Genomic DNA, 20,959 nt, shown 5'->3' with positions numbered 1-20,959 from the left:
TTTTCTTCGTTTTTTCACTACCGGTTCAATCTCGCTGTCTTCGCTCATGAGTTCTGTTTTCTCCTCTTCTGCTGTTTCGATCATCAGTTTGTTTGCAGTTTCAACTGGTTCAAGTGCTTTCTCTGGTTTTTCCATTGAGTTGGACTGGTTTCTTTGCAAAAGAGACAGCTGTGCAGCTTTCTGTTTATAAAGGGGATTGTCCAAAACTTCTTTTTTTACCGGTTGATGTGAAGCAAACATTCGTTTTGGAATTAAAATGAATTCTTCGGTGCGCATTATGATTTTGTCAAATATCGATAACAAGCGAAACCAACAATTTTGACCAAATCTGTTTCTCTAGCAAAAAGTTGCCTCTTTTCTTTCAAACTTGTTTGTCTAGACAATAGCTTTCTGAATGATTTTTCATAACCTTCTACAACACTTTTTCTTATTGGAACATTACCATTGACAATGTTGAGCAAATATTCGCAAAGGAATTTAATGAATTTATTTGGAGCTCTCTCGATCTTCTCTTTTAGTTTTGTATCCGATATGTCTAGCAGCCGCCCCAGCATACAAACTTCTTTCTCTCTCATCGCTCAAATTTGTGATAACGGCTTTAGCTGATGGCAGATAAAAAATTGATGGTCCTGGAGGAACAATATTTGAACAGTAGCGCAAGACGTCTGATTTGGATCCAAATCAATTAATAAATGACCAAACGGTTCTTTGGTTGCGAGCTCATAGATTTCTTTTAAAAATTGTGCATTATTCAACTGTCGACCAATAAAACTAATCTGTTGTGTGTCACGGGGTGATTTGAACAATATGATATGCGTTGTGTTTAGATCAATTGTTCTGGACCATCTGCTTTGCTGGAACAAATGGTGTTTAACATAAATTACACTGATGTTTCTATGTCGCCTTGCGGTTGCTAATTTGGAAAATTCTTTGTCATTAAAAATTTCTTCACATGAATCATCGAACACAAGAAGGCAGTTCTCTAACTCTGAAATGAGCTCAAAATTGGAGAATTTTTTAAAATGTATGTTCAGTTTCTTCTCTAACGATTGGAATTTTGGCTGATCATGCTGATAAAAATAATAAATTGTTTGAAACTCTGGGAAAAATGTGCCAACTAATAACATTTTGAAAATGAGCTCAGTTTTCCCGCAGCAAGAAGGCCCGCAAACAGCCATGAACAACCGGTCATGGGTAGAAATAATTTTATTCATAACTTTGGATTTGGAAGAGCGTATCCAACTGTACAAGAGAGAAGTGAAAACCAAAATGTGGATTCTTCACAGTCAAGACTGAAAAAAACCAACTTGGTGAGAGATACAGTTATAAGAAAAATTATTATAATGATTTGTGTAAAGTATACAACCTCTGATCGAGGCAATCTCGAAATGCAAAACCTCCAAGATCGCCTTTCGTGGTGCTCGGCGTCAAAAACCAAGTCAGTTATGCCTCCACCCGAATCTAATTGATCTTCGGCTTGACTCATTGTGAAATAAAATTGTTCAAAAAATTGAATTGCCTTCCAAGAATTTTTAAATAACTATTTAACTATAAAAAATTCATAAGAAACATATCCAGAGTCTCCGTCTCCATGTTTGTAAGTAATTGTATAGTTTGCATTCATCGAATCTTGTTTATCTCTAAAAACAATTGACTCTACATTGTTCTCTTTAATCAGCTGCTTGATGTCATCGGGAAGAGTCTCATCGTCCAGAGACATCAGAACTGGTACCGCACGCTTGGGCGTAGGTAAAGGGGTTAGTTTCAACCTTTTCATTTTCTCTTGTAAAGACATGGTACAATTGAGAGTACTCCAGTAGAGAAAGATACTTTTTGAAAGCTTCTATTTCAGCACCAGCACACACAATCTGCTGTTTTCTCAAAACTGTTTGGCCTCTTGTGTCAATTTTTTCTTCCCTGATAAGAGTAACCATTAACTGATTTTCAGTCGTTATGCAACTGTAAACTGTCAAATTTGGAGACAAATTCAATTGTAGTAGAGACGGAGCTGGTTTCTCTAACCGACTATTCATTCGTCAGCCACTGGTAAAAGAGTTTTGCCTTCTTATTGGCACAATGCTTGCTTCTCTGTCGTTTTGGGCAACTCAATGCATGTAATTTACAAACAGGCGTCTCCCGATATAACTTCAAGTGTTCAATTTTTGGGCAGAACAAAGTTTCCAAGTTGATAACGTTCCTCTGTAACAGCTGTCGTAAAGTTTCCGTTTTTTCTAATCCTTTTGCGTAAAAATCAGGAAAGGGAAATCGAAGAACTATACTTTGAAACATCTGTTGCAAATAATGATAAGGGTACTCTCCTGTCTCCCACGAGAGACCATGAAGGAATTTAGATACCCACAGGAAAGATCTTTGCTCACTCGAACAAAGTATGTTAAATGATTTTGGAGGTAAAGACGAAATTATATCGTTGTAATTTTCGGTAGATACCGCAAGTTCCTTTATCATAAATCCAGATTTTTTACTTCGAAAGCCTTCAAAATCAAGAACAACCGCTCCGGATTTCAACATTCCAGCAAATTGAATAAAATATTTTTGAAAGATTTTACGTATAAACAAAAAGCAATTCCAGTCACATGACCAAGGTACTCATTTGTCACTGAACAAGGTAAAACGTAAGAATAGCCTGGACCCTTTTCACTATATTCATAAACAAAACCGGAAGCGTCGTGGAGTATGGCATGTAATCTCAAAATTTTTAAATTTTTGAAATATTTGTCTAACGAAGAATTATCAATACCAATCAAACCTCCGTACGGCCGCAACTTCAACGCAATATCCCAATCAAGATCCGGATCCAAATGCAGACAAGTGGCTAAAAAGTATAAAAATCGTTTACCGTATTGTGAATATTCTTTTTCGATTTCCTTGTAAGTTTCGTGAATACTTTTCAAATCAAGCGTTGCTATAGTTGCCATTTGATCTATGCACACATTCTCCCAATAATGATCAATTTTTGCTAACAACTGACCAAAGCCACTTAATCACACGTCTGAATATCACATAATAAGCCCCTCCCCTCTATTAGGGTAATAAGACTACTTTTTACATGTAGCGTTAAATTCAAACGACCAGAAAGAACTAGCAAGAACGGCGGAATAGAACAATCCAAACGGCAATAAACAGCAGGCGGAAAGATTTTATCCCACCTATCCTATTCCCACTTAACCGCCACTACCTATTATCCTATGGTTAAGAGTCGAATGATAACCCCCCTTTCTTTACGTAGGTATTATATACTACTATCATATTTTTAGATTTTTTTTAAAAAAGAAGAACTTTTTCGGGGGAATTTTTTACGCATAGCTATTATTTTGGATCATGTTGGTCACTCGGTTTTTATGTATCAATTACTTGTCGACAAGTGTGCAAGTTTTGCCAAAGCATCATGTGTGCTGCATAAAACTTTGCAGCATATGAAGAAAAAATTTATGGGAAAGTGAAAAAATGTTAGGAATCATGGCTCCCAAATCGTCAGAGTTATACATAAAAGCACTCAGTTTGTCGCAATTTCGAAAATATTTATGAAACCATTGCAACGGGCCGTGGGACTTTGATATATCGCAGAGGATTTGACATTATTTTTAAAAGACACCAATATTTGTGATCTCTGCTAAAACTGGCAAAGCCGCTTCGTTTTTTTTAAATCTGTTCAAGGTTCTTGAGCTGAAGGATGACAGCTGTCATTAAAAACCAAAAACAACTGAAACTAAAGCAAAATTTCATTGGTTTCGTTTTGCAAAGTTTACTTGAAAAAGATTTTTCCAGCTAATTTCAAGAAAATATTTCACTACAAGCACTTGTGTATAAATCAAAGATCACTAGCCCTTTATTCCAAGACGAATATTCCAAGGTACTGGAATTGTAGGCCTATAATTTGAAGTTCAATCTAGACACAATAGAAATCTCAGCGGAAAACAGATTTTTGGATAAAACTATGACATATTTTTAAATAATCTATTAAGTACCGCCAAACACATTGCCTCGTGTTTGAGAAAAAGGCTTCAAAAAACAACAAGAGTACTTGAAAATGTGCTAACCAGACAATCCACAACGTGAATTGGTCATAAAATTTTTTGACAACTGCCAAGGACAGAAATTGGATCAATTTCTCGTAAATTTTATTTCCGACCAAGCTTCGCAGCAGGCAAGCTTCCTAATTAGTTTATCAGGTCTATGGGTCAGACAACCTCAAAATCAAAAAGAAGTTGCTTACATGGGATCCTTTCTAGCGCCAAATGATTTGAACATAAGCATCACAGGCCATTCTCAAAGATGAACCTACATTTGTAGCTTTATATGAGAGGTTTGATTCTTCTGGGTTGTCATTATTAACACAAATGAAAATTCAAGCAACCTTAGATCCCCTAAAAATTAGGGACCTGCAGGAATATATAATTTCAGTGAGGAAAAACGCTAGACTTGCGTCACTGTCTCTACAACAAACAGGCGTATGGCTAGCTGCAGCACCCCTACCTGCTCCAGTTCTGCATCAAATCGTAAAGAATTTTGGATGAGTGTAAAATACAGACTTGATATTCAAACTTACGACTTTGAGAAAAAATGCACTTATTGCGCATTAGGCGCCCTTGATGTACTCGGTGACGCTGTCGTAGTTCACGGAACGGGAGACGCTATTGCAGGAAACTACAGAACTCGAGACTGGGTCGCAAAAGCTTGCTCAACATCAAACGTTTCCCCAGTGATAAAAAACAAAACGTCATCGCTGAAAGTGATTCCTGACCTGGAACCATCTTTCTGCCACCATGGACGTCAGTCTGTTCTGCTTGTCTTGCTGTAACGGTGACTTCATCTCTGCAACCAAACTTTATCAAAGTGCAACTGAGAAATCAAGTTACGCAATGGAAGCAGCTAAGGATAGAAAGTTTGGGGTGCATGAGGGAAAAAGTTCTCAGCAAGGTTTTGTTTTCGTGTCATTAGCAATGGAAGTAACAGTGGATCTGGGGTAATATTGATTGCCCGCGCGCCATGAGAGTCACGGATGCCTATAGAGGACTGTATACTCACCAGAGTAAGGTGAAATTATTTAAACACATCTAATTGGGAATATCATTGACATCTTCAATCACGAGTTTTTATTCTTACCTGACCAAAGTGGGGGGAATAGAAACATACTTTTCATATGTGGAAATATGAATTGGACTGTTGAAAATGGATTCACTAAACAGTTGGTCTTCTGTTTTGATAAACATAGCAACCAAGTTGATTGTTAATTCAAGAAACACCTTTCGAATTTACTAGGCCATAAAGAATTAAAATGGCGCTTTAACAATTAAACATTTGGAGCTCAAAGTGTTTTTTTATTTGATGTTTTTTTATCTTCAAAAAATAGCATGTCTCGTTCTTTTAAAAAAACTTTAGTACTGCAGCATATAACAGATGAAAAATAAGAATCCCGGGTTGAATTTTTCCGCCCAAAATGAAGTAAGAGTGGGACTGCAATGGGAGGATTTTTTTATAAAAATGCAGCTCAAAACTTTTACATCTTTTTGGGCTGCATTGGGCTTCCAAGGGGGGTAAAATGGTGTAAGAGTGAGGGGGTAAAAGACAAATTAACCCCCCACTCTTACAGCTTTTTTGGTCTGCCAAGGGGGGTAAAATGGTGTAAGAGTGAGGGGGTAAAATACAAAATAAGCCCCCACTCTTACATCTTTTTTGATCTGCCAAGGGGGGTAAAACGACGTAAGAGTTCGGGGTAATTTGTCTTTTACCCCCCTCACTCTTACACCATTTTACCCCCCTTGGAAGCCCAACGCAGCCCAAAAAGATGTAAGAGTTTTGAGCTGCATTTTCCTAAAAAATCCTTCCATTGCAGCCCCACTCTTACATCATTTTAACCCCCCCCCCTGGCAGCCCAACTTTTACATCATTTTACCCCCCCCCCCCCCTCCTCACCTGGCAGCCCAACTCTTACACCATTTTACCCCCTCAATCTTACATTGTTTTAGCCCCCATACCTGAAGACTGCCAGTCTTGAACCCACAACCTCTGTACCCTCAGCTGCGTCGCCTTATCTTCCAGACCATCAAAGCTTGTCCAACTCTTGACGGTCTATATATGAATAATACTTGTTAGAATAGCCCCATCTCAACAAATTACCCCCTCACTCTTACATCGTTTTACCCCCTCAGAACAAATTACCCCCTCACTCTTACACCATTTTACACCCCTTGGCAGTCCAACTATTACATCATTTAACCCCCTCTGAACAAATTACCCCCCTCACTCCTACAATATTTTACCCCCCTTGGCAGCCCAACTCTTACATCATTTAACCCTCTCTGGACAAATTACCCCCTCACTCTTACACCAATTTACCCCCCTTGGCAGACCAACTCTCACATCATTTTATCCCCTCTGAACAAAATACCCCCTCACTCTTACACGATTTTATCCACCTTGGCAGTCCAACTATTACATCATTTAACCCCCCCCCCCCCCCCCCGAACAAATTACCCCTCACTCTTACAACATTTTACCTCCCTTGGCAGCCCAACTCTTACATCATTTTACCCTCTCTGGACAAATTACCCCCTCACTCTTACACCAATTTACACCCCTTGCCAGCCCAACTCTTACATCATTAAACCCCCTCTGAACAAATTACCCCCTCACTCTTACACTAATTTACCCCCCTTGGCAGTCCAACTCTTACATCATTTTACCCCCTCTGGAAAAATTACCCCCTTACTCTTACACCATTTTACCCCTCTTGGCAGCCCGACTCTTACATCATTTTACCCCCTCTGAACAAAAAACCCCCTCACTCGTACATCATTTTACCCCCCTTGGCAGCTCAACTCTTAGCTCATTTTACCCCTCTCTGGACAAATTACCCCCTCACTCTTACTCCATTTTACACCCTCAATCTTACATTGTTTTAGCCCCCATACCTGAAGACTGCCAGTCTTGAACCCACAACCTCTGTACCCTCAGCTGCGTCGCCTTATCTTCCAGACCATCAAAGCTTGTCCAACTCTTGACGGTCTTTATATGAATAATACTTGTTAGAATAGCCCCATCTCAACAAATTACCCCCTCACTCTTACATCGTTTTACCCCCTCAGAACAAATTACCCCCTCACTCTTACACCATTTTACACCCCTTGGCAGTCCAACTATTACATCATTTTAGCCCCCTCTGAACAAATTACCCCCCTCACTCTTACAACATTTTACCCCCCCTTGGAAGCCCAACTCTTACATCATTTTACCCTCTCTGGACAAATTACCCCCTCACTCTTACACCAATTTACCCCCCTTGGCAGACCAACTCTCACATCATTTTATCCTCTCTGAACAAAATACCCCCTCACTCTTACACGATTTTATCCACCTTGGCAGTCCAACTATTACATCATTTAACCCCCTCTGAACAAATTACCCCCTCACTCGTACACCATTTTACCCCCCTTGGCAGCTCAATTCTTAGCTCATTTTACCCCTCTCTGGACAAATTACCCCCTCACTCTTACACCATTTTATCCCCCTGGCAGCCCAACTCTTACATCATTTTACCCCCTCTGAGTTTCAATCAGGGGGAGAGGGGTAATTCCTGAAAACTCCTCCCATTGCAGCCCATTGCAGCCCACTTTTACAGTGCAATTTCAGTCATGGTTGGGGTAATTCCTGAAAAGCCTTCCCATTGCCGCCCATTGCAGCCCACTCTTACATGGCAATTTCAGTCAGGGGGGGTAGTTCCTGAAAAGTCCTCCCATTGCAGCCCATGGCAGCCCACTCTTTCATGGGCAATTTCAGTCAGGGGGTAATTCTTAAAAAGTCCTCCCATTGCAACCCATTGCAGCCCACTCTTACATGGCAATTTCAGTGAGGGGGGTAATTCCTGAAAAGTCCTCCTATTGCAGCCCATTGCAGCCCACTTTTACATGGCAATTTCAGTCAGGGGGTAATTCCTGAAAATTCCTCCCATTGCAGCCCATTGCAGCCCACTTTTACATGGCAATTTCAGTCAGGGGGGTAATTCCTGAAAAGTCCTCCCATTGCAGCCCATTGCAGCCCACTCTTAGATGGCAATTTCAGTCAGGGGGGCTAATTCCTCAAAAGTCCTCCCATTGCAGCCCAACTCTTACATCATTTTACCCCCTCTGAACAAATTACCCCCACACTCATACATCAATTTACCCCCCATAGACAAATTACCCCCCCCACTCTTACATCAAAATGGGAGGATTTTAGGGAGGACATTCGACCCGGGATAACGTGGCGGGTTCTTTGTCACCCAGTAAATTGATACAAGTTGTAAAGTTTAAAAAATGCTCACATCTTGTCCCGTTTTCCCGATTTCTTGCTTGGGCTGGTCTGATTGGTCAATCGAGTCCAAGTTTTCTTCTCCCGAGCCAGAACATGAGCCCAGAAGTAATCTTGATTGGAAATTTCATTCCAGTACCAGTTCACCTGGGCACATATGCATAGCTGCTTCGGATCCAAAAATGAGAAAATATATTCCAGCACGTTTATGGGGCAGTAAAAACCCATGATTTCGTCTCCTCTGGGTTGGGTGGTTGTTGGTTCTATTTTGAGTCTGTCTTCAAGTTCAATCGATTCTGCCATCGTTTTTGGTGATTATCAATTCCGTTAACGAAAAAATAAAAAGAAATTAAAAAAAAATGGTTTAAATATTGTACAATTTAAAATAAATCGCAAACTTTCGAATACTTCAAAATCCTGGGCTATGATAACAAAATCAAGACTATACCGTGCAAATGAAAAAATGAAAAAGGGAAGGAAGTAATTTTTAATCAAATTTTTTGTTCAGGTTAATCTTATACCGAAGTAGGTATAACCTTTTTTGTATGTTCCCAGTTTAAAAAGTGTTTAAAAGGTGAACGAACGTAAAACCGTCAATGAATATGAATCATTGTAGCATATTTGTATTTGCAGTTCTAACTTATTTGAAGTGAATATATATTAGACGTTGCTTGTTGTTGCCATATTTAAATGGTATATACATACCTTATGGTATAGTGCAGATTGCCCATCTAGCCGAATGGGTATCCAGCAGATTTAAAAAGAGACCGAAATAGAGCCGAATAATTCTCGCTCTATCATTGGGCGGTTTTAAATACAATGTACAAAAATGCAATTTTTTAGCATTTTTCGCAAAAAACACTAAAAAAAACAGTGTAACTAAAGTCTATACAAGGTTAAATTCTCATTTTTCTCAGTCTGCTAAGCGCCCATTCCGTTAAAATACCTAGATTCTGCTATGGTATTGTGTGGTAAGATATGGTATGTTATGGGGCCACCAGGAAAATTGGCCGAGAGGGCGTTTAGCCGACAAGTATATGAGAAATATAGCCGACAGTTTTATCATTATGGGTCTAGTTGATAAAAACTGTGCCGTTTATTTTCCCGCTTACGATATACCGTTTTAAATTGGCCAATCAGAGCATTAGAATTAATCTAGTAGCGCATTTTGCGTTATTTTTCGGCCAAATTTCTTATAATTTGGTTGTCGGCTAAACGCCCTGTCGGCCAATACGGCTGCCACCATGGTGTGGTATGGTATTGTATAGTATAATATGCTGTAGTATATACCAATATAGAACAGCAACGGAAATGAGAACACGTTAAAAGCTCCACGTTGAACAAAATTTTGTCAGCAAAAATGCGTATGAATAGAACGAGTTTTTAAATAGGTAAAAATGGACAATCTTTTTAAAGTACGGGAAAAAATTGTAGGCTCGTAGAAGTGATAACGGCACAATTAGCACATTTTTGAGGTTTGTTGATACGCGGGACAAATTCTCAGTTTTTCCACAGCATATGAAAACGTAAGACAGGAAACGAAAGACAGGACATGTGCGCATTTTTTAGTTAGAACACATTATCAATATCAGTAGATTTTGCAATCAAAAATATTGAGCTTGAAAGTCGTTCACAGGTCATTACTGGTCAAAACAAATCCCTTAATTTAGTTCAAATTTTCCCGTATTTTAGACCAGTAGATTTCACTTACGGAAACGTGAGCTGCACTTACACTAACTAATACGGCCATGTTTTCCAAAAAGGGCTTTAAGAGCCATTTCCTGGACAAGACTGATAATGCAAAATGGCCTACGCAGACAGAATTTCGTCAGTGAATTTTAAAAAGCACGAAGAAGCAATTTTACGTTCTTTAATTCCAGTTTTTTCTAATTCACTTATATGTTTAATCCATGATTAAATACACAAATATCCCTTCCACCTTAATTGAGATTAATTTATATCAAAAAAAACTTCCAATAATCCGTCCGTGTGTTCACCAAAACACGTTTGTGGACAATACTGATTTAATCCCCTCAAAAAAAATTATTCCAAGCCAATTTAGCGAACATAAGTGTTTTCCACAGAATCAACTTGCACAAATTGGTCATTAGGGGTCTGCACTGACCACTAATGGTCGTCAATTAGGTCAATTTTTAGTTTACAGTCAATTTTTATCATTTCATAACAATTTCATGTCTTGTTGCTTAAGCGCATTGCTGTTTCCCACATTCAGTTTTGCACTCTGATGAAATCCAAATTGTTTAGGAACAGAAAACTTGTACAAAAAGGCAAATTTTATCATTTCGGCACACATATTTCAGATATATTACACATGCTAGGGTGAAAATGTGAAAAATAGGCCCACTAATGAAGTTAACTACTATCTTTTCTAAGCTTTGAGTTTAAAATTTAGTATTCATTGAAATATTGAGTAGAAAAACTATACAATGACATTTTCTACAGTTCCGCTGCATAGGAAAAGCAATCAATTTGAATGCACGATATTGAAATTTGCAAACTCATTGAATTCTATAGATTTAGTTTTGACACAGATAGACGTATCAACTTATGGAATTTGCAACGAAACTAATTGCTTGAAAATTGTTGGACATTCTAATATTGTTTGCTCTCAATATAGAATAATTCTAATTTTTTTCGTTTTACCGCATGTGGCCCTACTTCGCTGGTCATGGCCATGGCTCAGTGACCATTGGGACTTGACACGAGTCTATCACAACCAAAATTGAGTTGCATTTTCTAAAAAAACATAAATTTGGCTCAAAGCGATTCCTGATCATATTTATGATAACAACGATATCCTCTTTTATAACAGGAAAGATTTGTTGAGTGCATTATTGAGCAATTTGTCAGTCAGGAAAGAGTGTTAAAACTTCTGCAATCCTGATTAGGCAGGGTTAAATATTCGATATTTTGTCATTTCTTCCATTTTCACTTGAGTCAGAATTTTTCTCACGAGCCAAAAAATTTCTCTTTTTAATTGCAGATAACCTTAAAACCGTCAATGAAGAAGGCCTTGGAATCACTGAGCAAAATACAAGTCTACCGATTGGCAACAATTGATTGTCTGGTCCACAAATTTGTCCATAAGTTTTTCTCAATAGTGTGGAAACCAGATGCAATTTGTTTTCTCTTTTTGTCCACTCTCATTTTTGGGAATTTCTGTGAATAAAGTAATTTTTTTCTGCAACTTTTCTCGAGCCCAAATTCTGTGATTCTAATTTCGAAAAACCTCAAAGTCGTGAACGCAAAGTAAGCTAAAGTAGGAGTTAGCTAAAAAAACATTAAAGTCTGAGACATCTGGTTATTTTTCATCAAAACTTTTGTTCTTCATGAATCGTATTCAAAAATAGCTTGTTTTTCGACTTTGTTGACCGTCACGCTTCAAAGACAAATAAAGAAATAATTACAAAACTTATTCAAAAGCCTAATTATGTGATTTTTGAACTCACGATAGTCTGAACATGAACGCAAAAATTTTCAAGATTTTTGCGCACAAATTCTGGTTTGTAGCGCTCTAATGTCTGGTAATATCAGATTTAGAATGCACGAAAGTCTGGACATAGGGAGTTTTGAACGCACGGAGAACGCACACATATTTTTGAAAGCACAAAAGTCTGGACAGTATTATGTTCCGTACGAGGCGGTCTGGACATAGACATGTTTGTCTGGGACGATCTGAACATATAAACTTTCAGTCTGGGACATCAACATGGTTACGATCTGCAGTCGTAGAATTTTTAAAATGCAAAAATTACTGACAGTGTTGTGAATATTCCATCGGTATTTTTTTATACTTGATTACCTGCAATTATGGATCTTTTCCGTTTAACATCCCCCATATGTTTTGCACCACCAGTTATAGAGTACGTGGCATTACATAGTAAATCATACAAAGAAAAACTCCGCATTTATAATGCGCGCTTACGTGAAAGTTACGTTGAGCATACATGGCCGTTTAATATTGGTGTCGTAAACTGCAGTTTGGCCTATTTTAGTTGAGTAAATTTTGTAGGCCTCAAAACTATGCAATTTGGCGCACCTGTATCAAAATTGGAGCGTGTCATCGAATTTGGCATATTGGAAAGCTGATTTACATTGCACTAACAAAAATGCGGGCGTGGATGAGTCTTTATGAAGAGAAAAACTTTTAAACTTTACCTAAATTTACGCTTGTCACTGGCTTTGAAACCACGCATTAAGAAAACATTAGACCGCAGGTCCAAAAATTTAGAAGAGTTATTTTGCCTTCACATGCAAGTATTTTCTGCAACTGATCTGATTCAACTGAAAAAGTCAGGTACTGATGATTTGGCGTACGTTACATTTTTTTGTTAATTCGTGAGCAAAAATTTGCAATGGACCCTTGGTAATATTATAGCACTAACAAGTGTCCGCCTCAAATTCTTGTTCACGAATTAATAAAACAATGTAGAGTTAGCAAAATCCGCAGTATCCGATTTTCGAACGCATGAACGTCTGGACATAGGTGTTTTTGGACGCACGATAGTCTGGGCATGAACGCTTAATTGTTCAAATTTTGTGCGAGTTTTTGGTTTGTAACGAAATGAAATCTGGTCATATAAAATTTTGAACGCACGAAAGTCTGGACATAGGGTGTTTGGAACGCACGAAGAACGCACACAAATTTTTGAACTCAGAAAAGTCTGGACATAGGTACACTCCGTATGGGGCGGTCTGGACAAAGACATGCTTTGTATGGGACGGTCCGTACATATGGACTTTTGGTCTGGGACCTCAACCGGGGTACGATCTGTAGTCGTTGAATTTACCAATTGCAAAAATACCAAAGTGTTTTGAATTTTTCATCCGTATTTTTTTATACTTGATTATACGCAATTATGGATCTTTTCCGTTTAATCTCTTCGTAAGTTTTGCATCCCCAGTTATATAGCACGTGGTATTTTATAGTAAATCATACATAGAAAAGATCCTCAATTGTAGTACGCACTTACGTAAAAATCAAGTTAAGCGAATATGGCCTTTTGATATCGGTTCAATAAATTGAAATTTGACCAATTTTAGCTGAGTAGTTTTCGTAATCCTCAACATTGTGCAATTTGGCGCATTTGTTGCAGGTGTGGACAAAGTTACACTTGTTGTATGGTTATCCATTTACTGCTTTAGTTTTTAGTACTCTCAATTTGTCCCAAATGTTTTGCAAACTGCTCCGTAAATGATCAAAAACTTTATGTAGCAGCCATTTTATCTCTCTCAAGGAGCTCTTCTCGCCTACATAACGAGTCAGAGCCCCTACCCAAAGATTTTAGTTACAGTTAATTGTATGTAGCATTTAGTATAACCAATGTTTTCAAACTTGAAACATTTAATTTCGAATAACCATAAGTTTTCTTATAACCCTTGGAGGTTTTTTCCATTTACGAACAAAATTTCTTATAATTGAATTTCGACTCCGTTTTGATTAACATTTTGTTGTGAGAGAAAAATCATATGTAAGATAATTTATTTTAATTTTAACGTCTCCGATTATTTTGAGTTTCTTTTTGTCTTGAATGTTTTTTGTTGAACAATATCGAAAAGTCTATTTAAAGAAATTTGCTATTTGCTATTTGAAGTTCTGCGGGAAATAATTTACTTTCAAGAAGTAGTTTATGAACAAGGTCGTATTTGGTTCGAAAAAGCAAACTTTTTTGCCTATCTAATTTGTGTGTTTTTTCTGTCAGTTGAGTAGGATGGCAAACTTTGAAAAAAAATTTGCACTAAATTCTAAATGCGACAAAACAAGTGATCAAAGAAGATTTATTTGAGCCTTTGAACGTATTTTATTGCCTACCAAATAAATTGATCGGATAGCTCAAGCCATTTTACTGATCACATTATTAAGTTGTTTTTTCTTTTCTTACTTTCTTTTTGAGAACCATTGTTTTCCCTTCAGTTAGAGTTAACTTTTTTTCGTTTACCTTCATTTAGATTTAACTTTTTTTGTTTTGTCGCCATATCACACACTGTGAAAAATTTCGCATAGTTTTTAACTTTTGTTCTCATACTTTTTATAAACTTCTTATACCGTCTCTAAGCCTTTATACTCATTTTATGTCTTTTAATAACATCTAGTTCATTATCACTCCTCGTCTTATTGTATTGTTTTTTATTTTATCACTAAACACCTTAGTTAGAATATATATCTGTGAATGCTTCATAATTTTCTTTCCCTTTATAGTAATAACTGTTTTGACAGTGATACACATATAATTGCTGTTGCAAGCGCACTTCTAACTTAACAAGGTAACACTATTCTTTTTAATGCAACTCGTGTTGGTTTTGCTGTTGTCGCTTTTGATCTTAAAACAATTTCTGTTATCTCAGCTATGTTAAAATAAGTTTTAAATCTAATCAATTTCTTATTGAAATTCAAGGTATTTTACTCTCAACCCAAGAGTATACTTATCATCTAAATGATTGCCATTTACGTTTTAATTGGTGAACCTAAAACGATGTGTCAATTCATCCCTCATTAATTTTTGATCAAATTAAAAATTTCTAGTTAGGTTTTGCACACTTACATTTTGACTTTTGAAACCAATTTTTGGTATTCATTTTCGTAAAGGACGTTTGGTTATAACTGCTATTATTAGGAGCCGTTGTAATAGGTTATGCAATATATATTGATATTCATCTGACAACTAAAATTGGTGCTTTACTCAAAACACTGCTAATTGTTTTGCATTTTGCCCTTCTGATAAAACTGCTCTATCTAAATGGTTATTATTTACATTTTAATAACACTCACTATTTTCAAATTTTTGTTTTAGTTGGCCAATTGTTACTGGTATCGCTAGCAACTTCCTTACAATATTGAAATTCTTCTTCTTGCTCGCTCTCATGGACATTATCTTCACTACTAAAATTTTTTTCTGGAGCCTTTTGCGTTAAAATTGTTGTCCATTCTCGATCTAATACTTCTAATATCTCTTTGTTGTGTGCAACTAATTAAGTTCAGTTACAACTCGCCTCAAATTATCTTCTTCTACTGTTATATCTCGTTCGGTTAAACTTTATTTAGTTATAACCACAGTGAAACCTTTTTTGAAATCAGATATATTAGATTTTACTTTCATACATTTGTATGTTACAAATGCATCTATATCGTTCATTTGAAATCTATTTGAAGACATATCAAATCGTTTTAATTCTATTGGTGTATTTGTATGTTTTCCCATTTCTAATAAAATATCAGATATCTCATTGTTAAATATAAATGTTTGACCTTTGAAATCGGGCATTTTTAAAGGTAATGGGAAATCCAAATCTTGTAAATTTATTATTGTTTATCATTTCGATTAGATATACAAACAATCCTTAAAGTTGATTGTTCGTCAAGTTTGTGATTTCGTAAATTTAACATTTTTATGAATGAATCAAAACAATTTCAAGTTACCATTGAGTTCTTCTTGAAATAATATATCTTCTAATCTATTTTTACCGCTTTTTTCTTGATTGTTCATTTCTAGTAATTTCTCTAGATTAATCATAAATTTTATAAAGGAAAATTCCCAATATTAAGTCAATGTTCATCACTTGTAATTTGCTAAAAAAAATTTTATAACTGCACTTTATATCAATAGAGAGAGTAAAACCTGAGCTAAATTTCGATCATACGTATTCTATGATTAGATATTGATATTTTAAAAAATTTTTGTTCTTATATTTTTTTATAATTGCTGTTTTAATTGTGACCCTAAAACGATAAGTCAATTCATCCCTCCTTAATTTTTGATCAAATTAAAAATTTCTAGTTAGGTTTTGCACACTTACATTGTGACTTTTGAAACGATTGTTCGGTAATCATTTTCGTAAAGGAAGTTTCGTTATAACTGCTATTATTAGGAGCCGTTGTAATAGGTTATGCAATTTATATTGATATTCATCTGACAACTGAAATTGGTGCTTTACTCAAAACACTGCTATTCGTTTTGCATTTTGCCCTTCTGATAAAACTGCTCTATCTAAATGGTTATTATTTACGTTTTAATAAAACTCACGATTTTCAAATTTTTGTTTTAATTGGCCAATTTTTACTGGTATCACTAGCAACTTCATTACAATATTGAAATTCTTTTTTCTTGCTCGCTCTCATGGACATTATCTTCTCTACTAAAATCTTTTTCTGGAGCCTTTTGCGTTGAAATTGTCGTCCATTCTCGATCTAATACTTCTAAAATCTCTTTGTTGTGTGCAACTGATTAAGTTCAATTAAAACTCGCCTCAATTTATCTTCTTCTACTGTTATATCTCGTTCGGTTAAACTTTATTTAGTTATAACCACAGTGAAACCTTTTTTGAAATCAGATATATTAGATTTTACTTTCACACATTTGTATGTTACAAATGCATCTATATCGTTCATTTAAAATCTATTTGAAGACATATCAAATCGTTTTAATTCTATTGGTGTATTTGTATGTTTTCCCATTTCTAATAAAATATCAGATATCTCATTGTTAAATTTAAATGTTTGACCTTTGATATCGGGCATTTTTAAAGGTAATGGGAAATCCAAATCTTGTAAATTTATTATTGTTTATCATTTCGATTAGATATACAAACAATCCTTAAAGTTGATTGTTCGTCAAGTTTGTGATTTCGTAAATTTAACATTTTTATGAATGAATCAAAACAATTTCAAGTTACCATTGAGTTCTTCTTGTAATAATATATCTTCTAATCTATTTTTACCGCTTTTTTCTTGATTGTTCATTTCTAGTAATTTCTCTAGATTAATCATAAATTTTATAAAGGAAAATTCCCAATATTAAGTCAATGTTCATCACTTGTAATTTGCTAAAAAAAATTTTATAACTGCACTTTATATCAATAGACAGAGTAAAACCTGAGCTAAATTTCGATCATACGTATTCTATGATTAGATATTGATATTTTAAAAATTATTTGAGAAAATCCAGAAAATTAAATCAGTTTCTGAATAAATCAATCGCTAATAAATCCATGGTAGTTGTTTTTCAACGAAAGTTTTTTGTATCGTTGAGAACGAATAAAAGCCTAGGCTAAATTCTGATACAACGTGACCTAGAGTAAAAAAGAAAATAGTTTTTCATTTATATAGGAAAAACCACAAAATTGGGAGGAGAATTGTCTTTTTAACCACTTCAAATGTTAATAAGTTTTAAAAGTCATGTTTTTTTAATGCGTTTATGTCATTAGAAAGAAAAAAGCCGCAGCTATACTTTGGTACCGCAAGACCTTTAATGAAAAATGGATCTTTTCCGTCTGTGCCCCCCAGTACGTTATGCGCCTCCAGTTACAGAGCACGTGCCATTACATAGTAAATTATTTTGTAAAAATATGCCGTGCTTGGGACGTAAATAATATGCGCCCACTAAGCGGGGCACAAACGGAAAAGATCCTGAAAAACAAATACTTTTAAAAATTGATTTTCTTAAGCAAAAATCTTGGTTTTTCAACTATTCCTATTATTTCAACGTGTTAATAATTATCACTCTACTCCTAATCTTAATACGTCACTCTTATTTCACCGTGTAAAACCGTCGCTTACTTCCCTCAACACTAAAAAATTTGCTTTTTAAAATTTAATCGATAATTTCGAAAATGCGTTACACGTATAAAATATATAGTGGTAATAAGAATATTCTAGAATAACTTCACTTGTGTGGAGTTTGAAACAAAAAGTCAATTCTTAGCTGAGATGCAACGTGTGATGGGTGGTTTATTTTAGCCAAATTTCAATCGTTTATTTCAATGGACAGACATGGTAATTCGCTCTTTGTTTTTGTTTTAACGCTACAAATAACATCGTTTAAACTGTGATTTTGGCATATTTCTTGTTATTGATATCAAAACTGTATCAGAAATGAATATTTTTGTCATTTCTCGCTTTTCTTTCCTCTGCAGGTACCATATACACACTAGTTTGAGCAGCGCCGAAAAAATTCGTAGTGTAAAAGCTCGAAGTGTAAAAAATGAGATCTTTTCCGTTTGTGCCCCCCCCCCAGTACGTTATGCGCCCCCCAGTTACAGAGCACGTGTCATTACATAGTAAATCATTATGTAAAGTTATTGCAAGTGCGTCGGGGGGATGCAAATAATATGCACCCACTAAGCTGGGGGGGGGGGGGGGCACAAACGGAAAAGATCCAAAAAATGTTTGTATCAGAAACAGGCACGTGCCAAATCATCGACATCAGTTGACATTGTGTTTGTGATCAACTTCTATTTTAGCGCTGCACCTTTTGAAAAGCTTCAGAGAGATTTCACCTCCTTACATTAAGCGCTGATGCTCAAAACTGGCAATTATTTCTCTCTTAAAAGCTTTTTGACTTCTCAAACAAGAAGGGTACAAAATAAACTGACTTTTGCGAAACTTTTTTAATGAGAAAAGAGGCCTTTGGACTTCGTGAACATAAATTATGACACTATTATTCTTAGATAATTCTTTCGTCAATCAAAGCTGGATTTCACGATAAGTTAACAGATAATGAGAAATTGGATCTTTTCCGTTTGAGCCCCCCCCCCCGCTTAGTGAGTGCATATTATTTGCACCCCCAGTCGCACGTGCCATATTTTTACATGATGACTTAATGACACGTGCTCTGTAACTGGGTAACTGGAGGAGCATAACGTACTGGGGGCACAAACGGAAAAGATCCAAAAAATTTTAATTATAGTCTGTGCGAGAACGTTAAAAAATGACCGAAAACTCCAAAACATGCAATTGAGCAGTTCGCTCAGAGTTTTTGGAACGTTCGCTTATTGCAACTTTATGGGACACTCTACAGTTCAAGTTTTGTACACGTTCATACACGTTTTACACTTAGCAATTTGAAAGCGCAACCAATTTGAATGGTAAGTTTGAATTGGTTGCAACCAATTTGAATGGTAGGAGTTAGAGACCAACATAGACCGAAATGAGCACAAGACCAACTACAAAACGGACCTACGCTTATAATTGAGCACTAACAAGTTGACCAGATAAGGTACTTAGAGAACACACAGGACTTGGCACCACATTTGAGACCAAGAAATTGGTATCAAACAAAGTGCTTAATAAAGTCAAGGGATCCGAATATGACATCGTAGCTGGCGGACGTTAAGTTAGCTTTTGTTGAAACCTATTTGTCAAGATAGTTGTAACAATTTTGTGTAATGTTTCCAATTATGATGAGACAGAAGGGATGATCAATACGCAAAAAATGCTCGGACGTCAGGCGACATGCATTTGACTGACAATTCTCAGATACTCTTTCTCAGAAGATCAGAAGATAATTGACTGATCATCGCTTCTCGGCCGTTTGGCTAAGATCATGTGTAGTATCTGTTCTTGTCAGCTTAATATCTGGCATGTCGGGCATTGCCTGGCACCAATATTAAACTGCTTTTTGATCCTCGGATCCGACAAAGAAGCTTGCTTCAGTCGGTCCACGGATTGTCTCGGTCCTACACTACCGCCGGGTACGGTCCAAATAAGAGTGAAACTAAGTTTGGACGCCAATGATATCGTGTTTGTACGTCCTCAAGTGCACATGGGCATAAATTTGTTTTTTCTGTGAACATGAGTGTTGGGAGGTCAATTTGTGTGAGGAACATTTATAGTGATGATTGTTGTGACAGCAACATTCATAAAATAACTGAGCAAACAACAATCGAGACTCTGTATGAAACGGATCTCATCTAACGCAGTTCTCATAGCCCGAAATGTAACTGTAGAACATAAAACTGGAGTCCATCAAAACTTTTAAGTTTATCAAAGACTTCAACCAAAACACAACATATCAAAGTGCATATTTCTGCCACACCTCTTATTCATTATGTCCTATTGACCATGCCCTCTTGTCTCCTCTATAAATCATGTCATGATTTAATCTGTTTTTTCTGCTGTTCCAACTATCAGATGCATCCCTATTTATTCTGAAAGAATTCAATCTTTGGTTTCTTTGTTCTTGTCAGCTCAATATCTTGCATGTCGAGCTGTAACGGCTGCTCTCCTTGTGTTTCACAAAGAAAGTTTTACACCGCCCAGTTCGTTCTGAGTGGTTACAAAATCTGTCCGGATACTTCGTTTATGCAGTTCGCTTTTGTAACTGTATATCCGCTCTGCTGTACTTACCGTTGCATTAACTATTATGTTCGTAATTATTGGCTAATCTTAGTTTTTTCAACTATCAATTCGAACTGGATTGCTACAGATCACACAATACGGGATCTCTTTATGTATACCAGTTCAATCCGATAGAAAAAACAAATCGAAGACAAAGATATATGTCTAAGACCTGTTTGTGCAAAAATATTTAAATTCAAACTTAAGTTGGCTTTTGCTATTTGTACTCACAAGTTGAGAATACCAGAAGTTGGGGTTGTAACAGTTGAATTTCAGCTCCAATAATTCGTTGATGCAAGACACAGTAACAGAATTTACTGCTCAAGAATAATATTTTGAATACAAGACACAGTAACAATTTACTGCTCAGGAATATTTCTAGTTCAAGACACAGTAACACGTTATTTACTGCTCAAGACAATTTGTTTTGCAATATTTTGCTGAGTTATATTTTCAGCCGTTTTCTGCGGCTACTACGTTGAGTTCTGTGTGTTGCTTTTGTTATTTCCCCCTTTTTCT

At 36.3% G+C, this 20,959-nt stretch overlaps 1 protein-coding gene and 1 non-coding gene across 2 annotated transcripts in view; one reads left to right on the top strand and one right to left on the bottom strand.

The window, feature by feature from the left end:
• Positions 1-8,981, bottom strand: part of LOC142342065 (F-box only protein 4-like) — a 35,386-nt gene extending 26,405 nt beyond the window's left edge. The window contains exon 1 of the mRNA XM_075393247.1: positions 8,321-8,981. Within this exon, the coding sequence (XP_075249362.1) occupies positions 8,321-8,610 (290 nt within the window). The 5' untranslated portion in view covers positions 8,611-8,981. The remainder of the gene's footprint in view (positions 1-8,320) is intronic.
• A 10,637-nt stretch (positions 8,982-19,618) lies between these two features.
• LOC142343334 (U2 spliceosomal RNA) lies at positions 19,619-19,810 on the top strand. The gene has a single exon (XR_012759205.1). It is a non-coding gene; the product is annotated as a U2 spliceosomal RNA (small nuclear RNA).
• The last annotated feature ends 1,149 nt before the right edge of the window (positions 19,811-20,959 follow it).

This window comes from Convolutriloba macropyga, chromosome 7 (assembly GCF_964194025.1).
Source record: "Convolutriloba macropyga chromosome 7, txConMacr16.3, whole genome shotgun sequence".
NCBI classification, from domain to species: domain Eukaryota; kingdom Metazoa; phylum Xenacoelomorpha; order Acoela; family Convolutidae; genus Convolutriloba; species Convolutriloba macropyga.
Note: the sequence above shows the minus strand (reverse complement) of the source record. Positions and strands in the feature narration are given on the sequence as shown.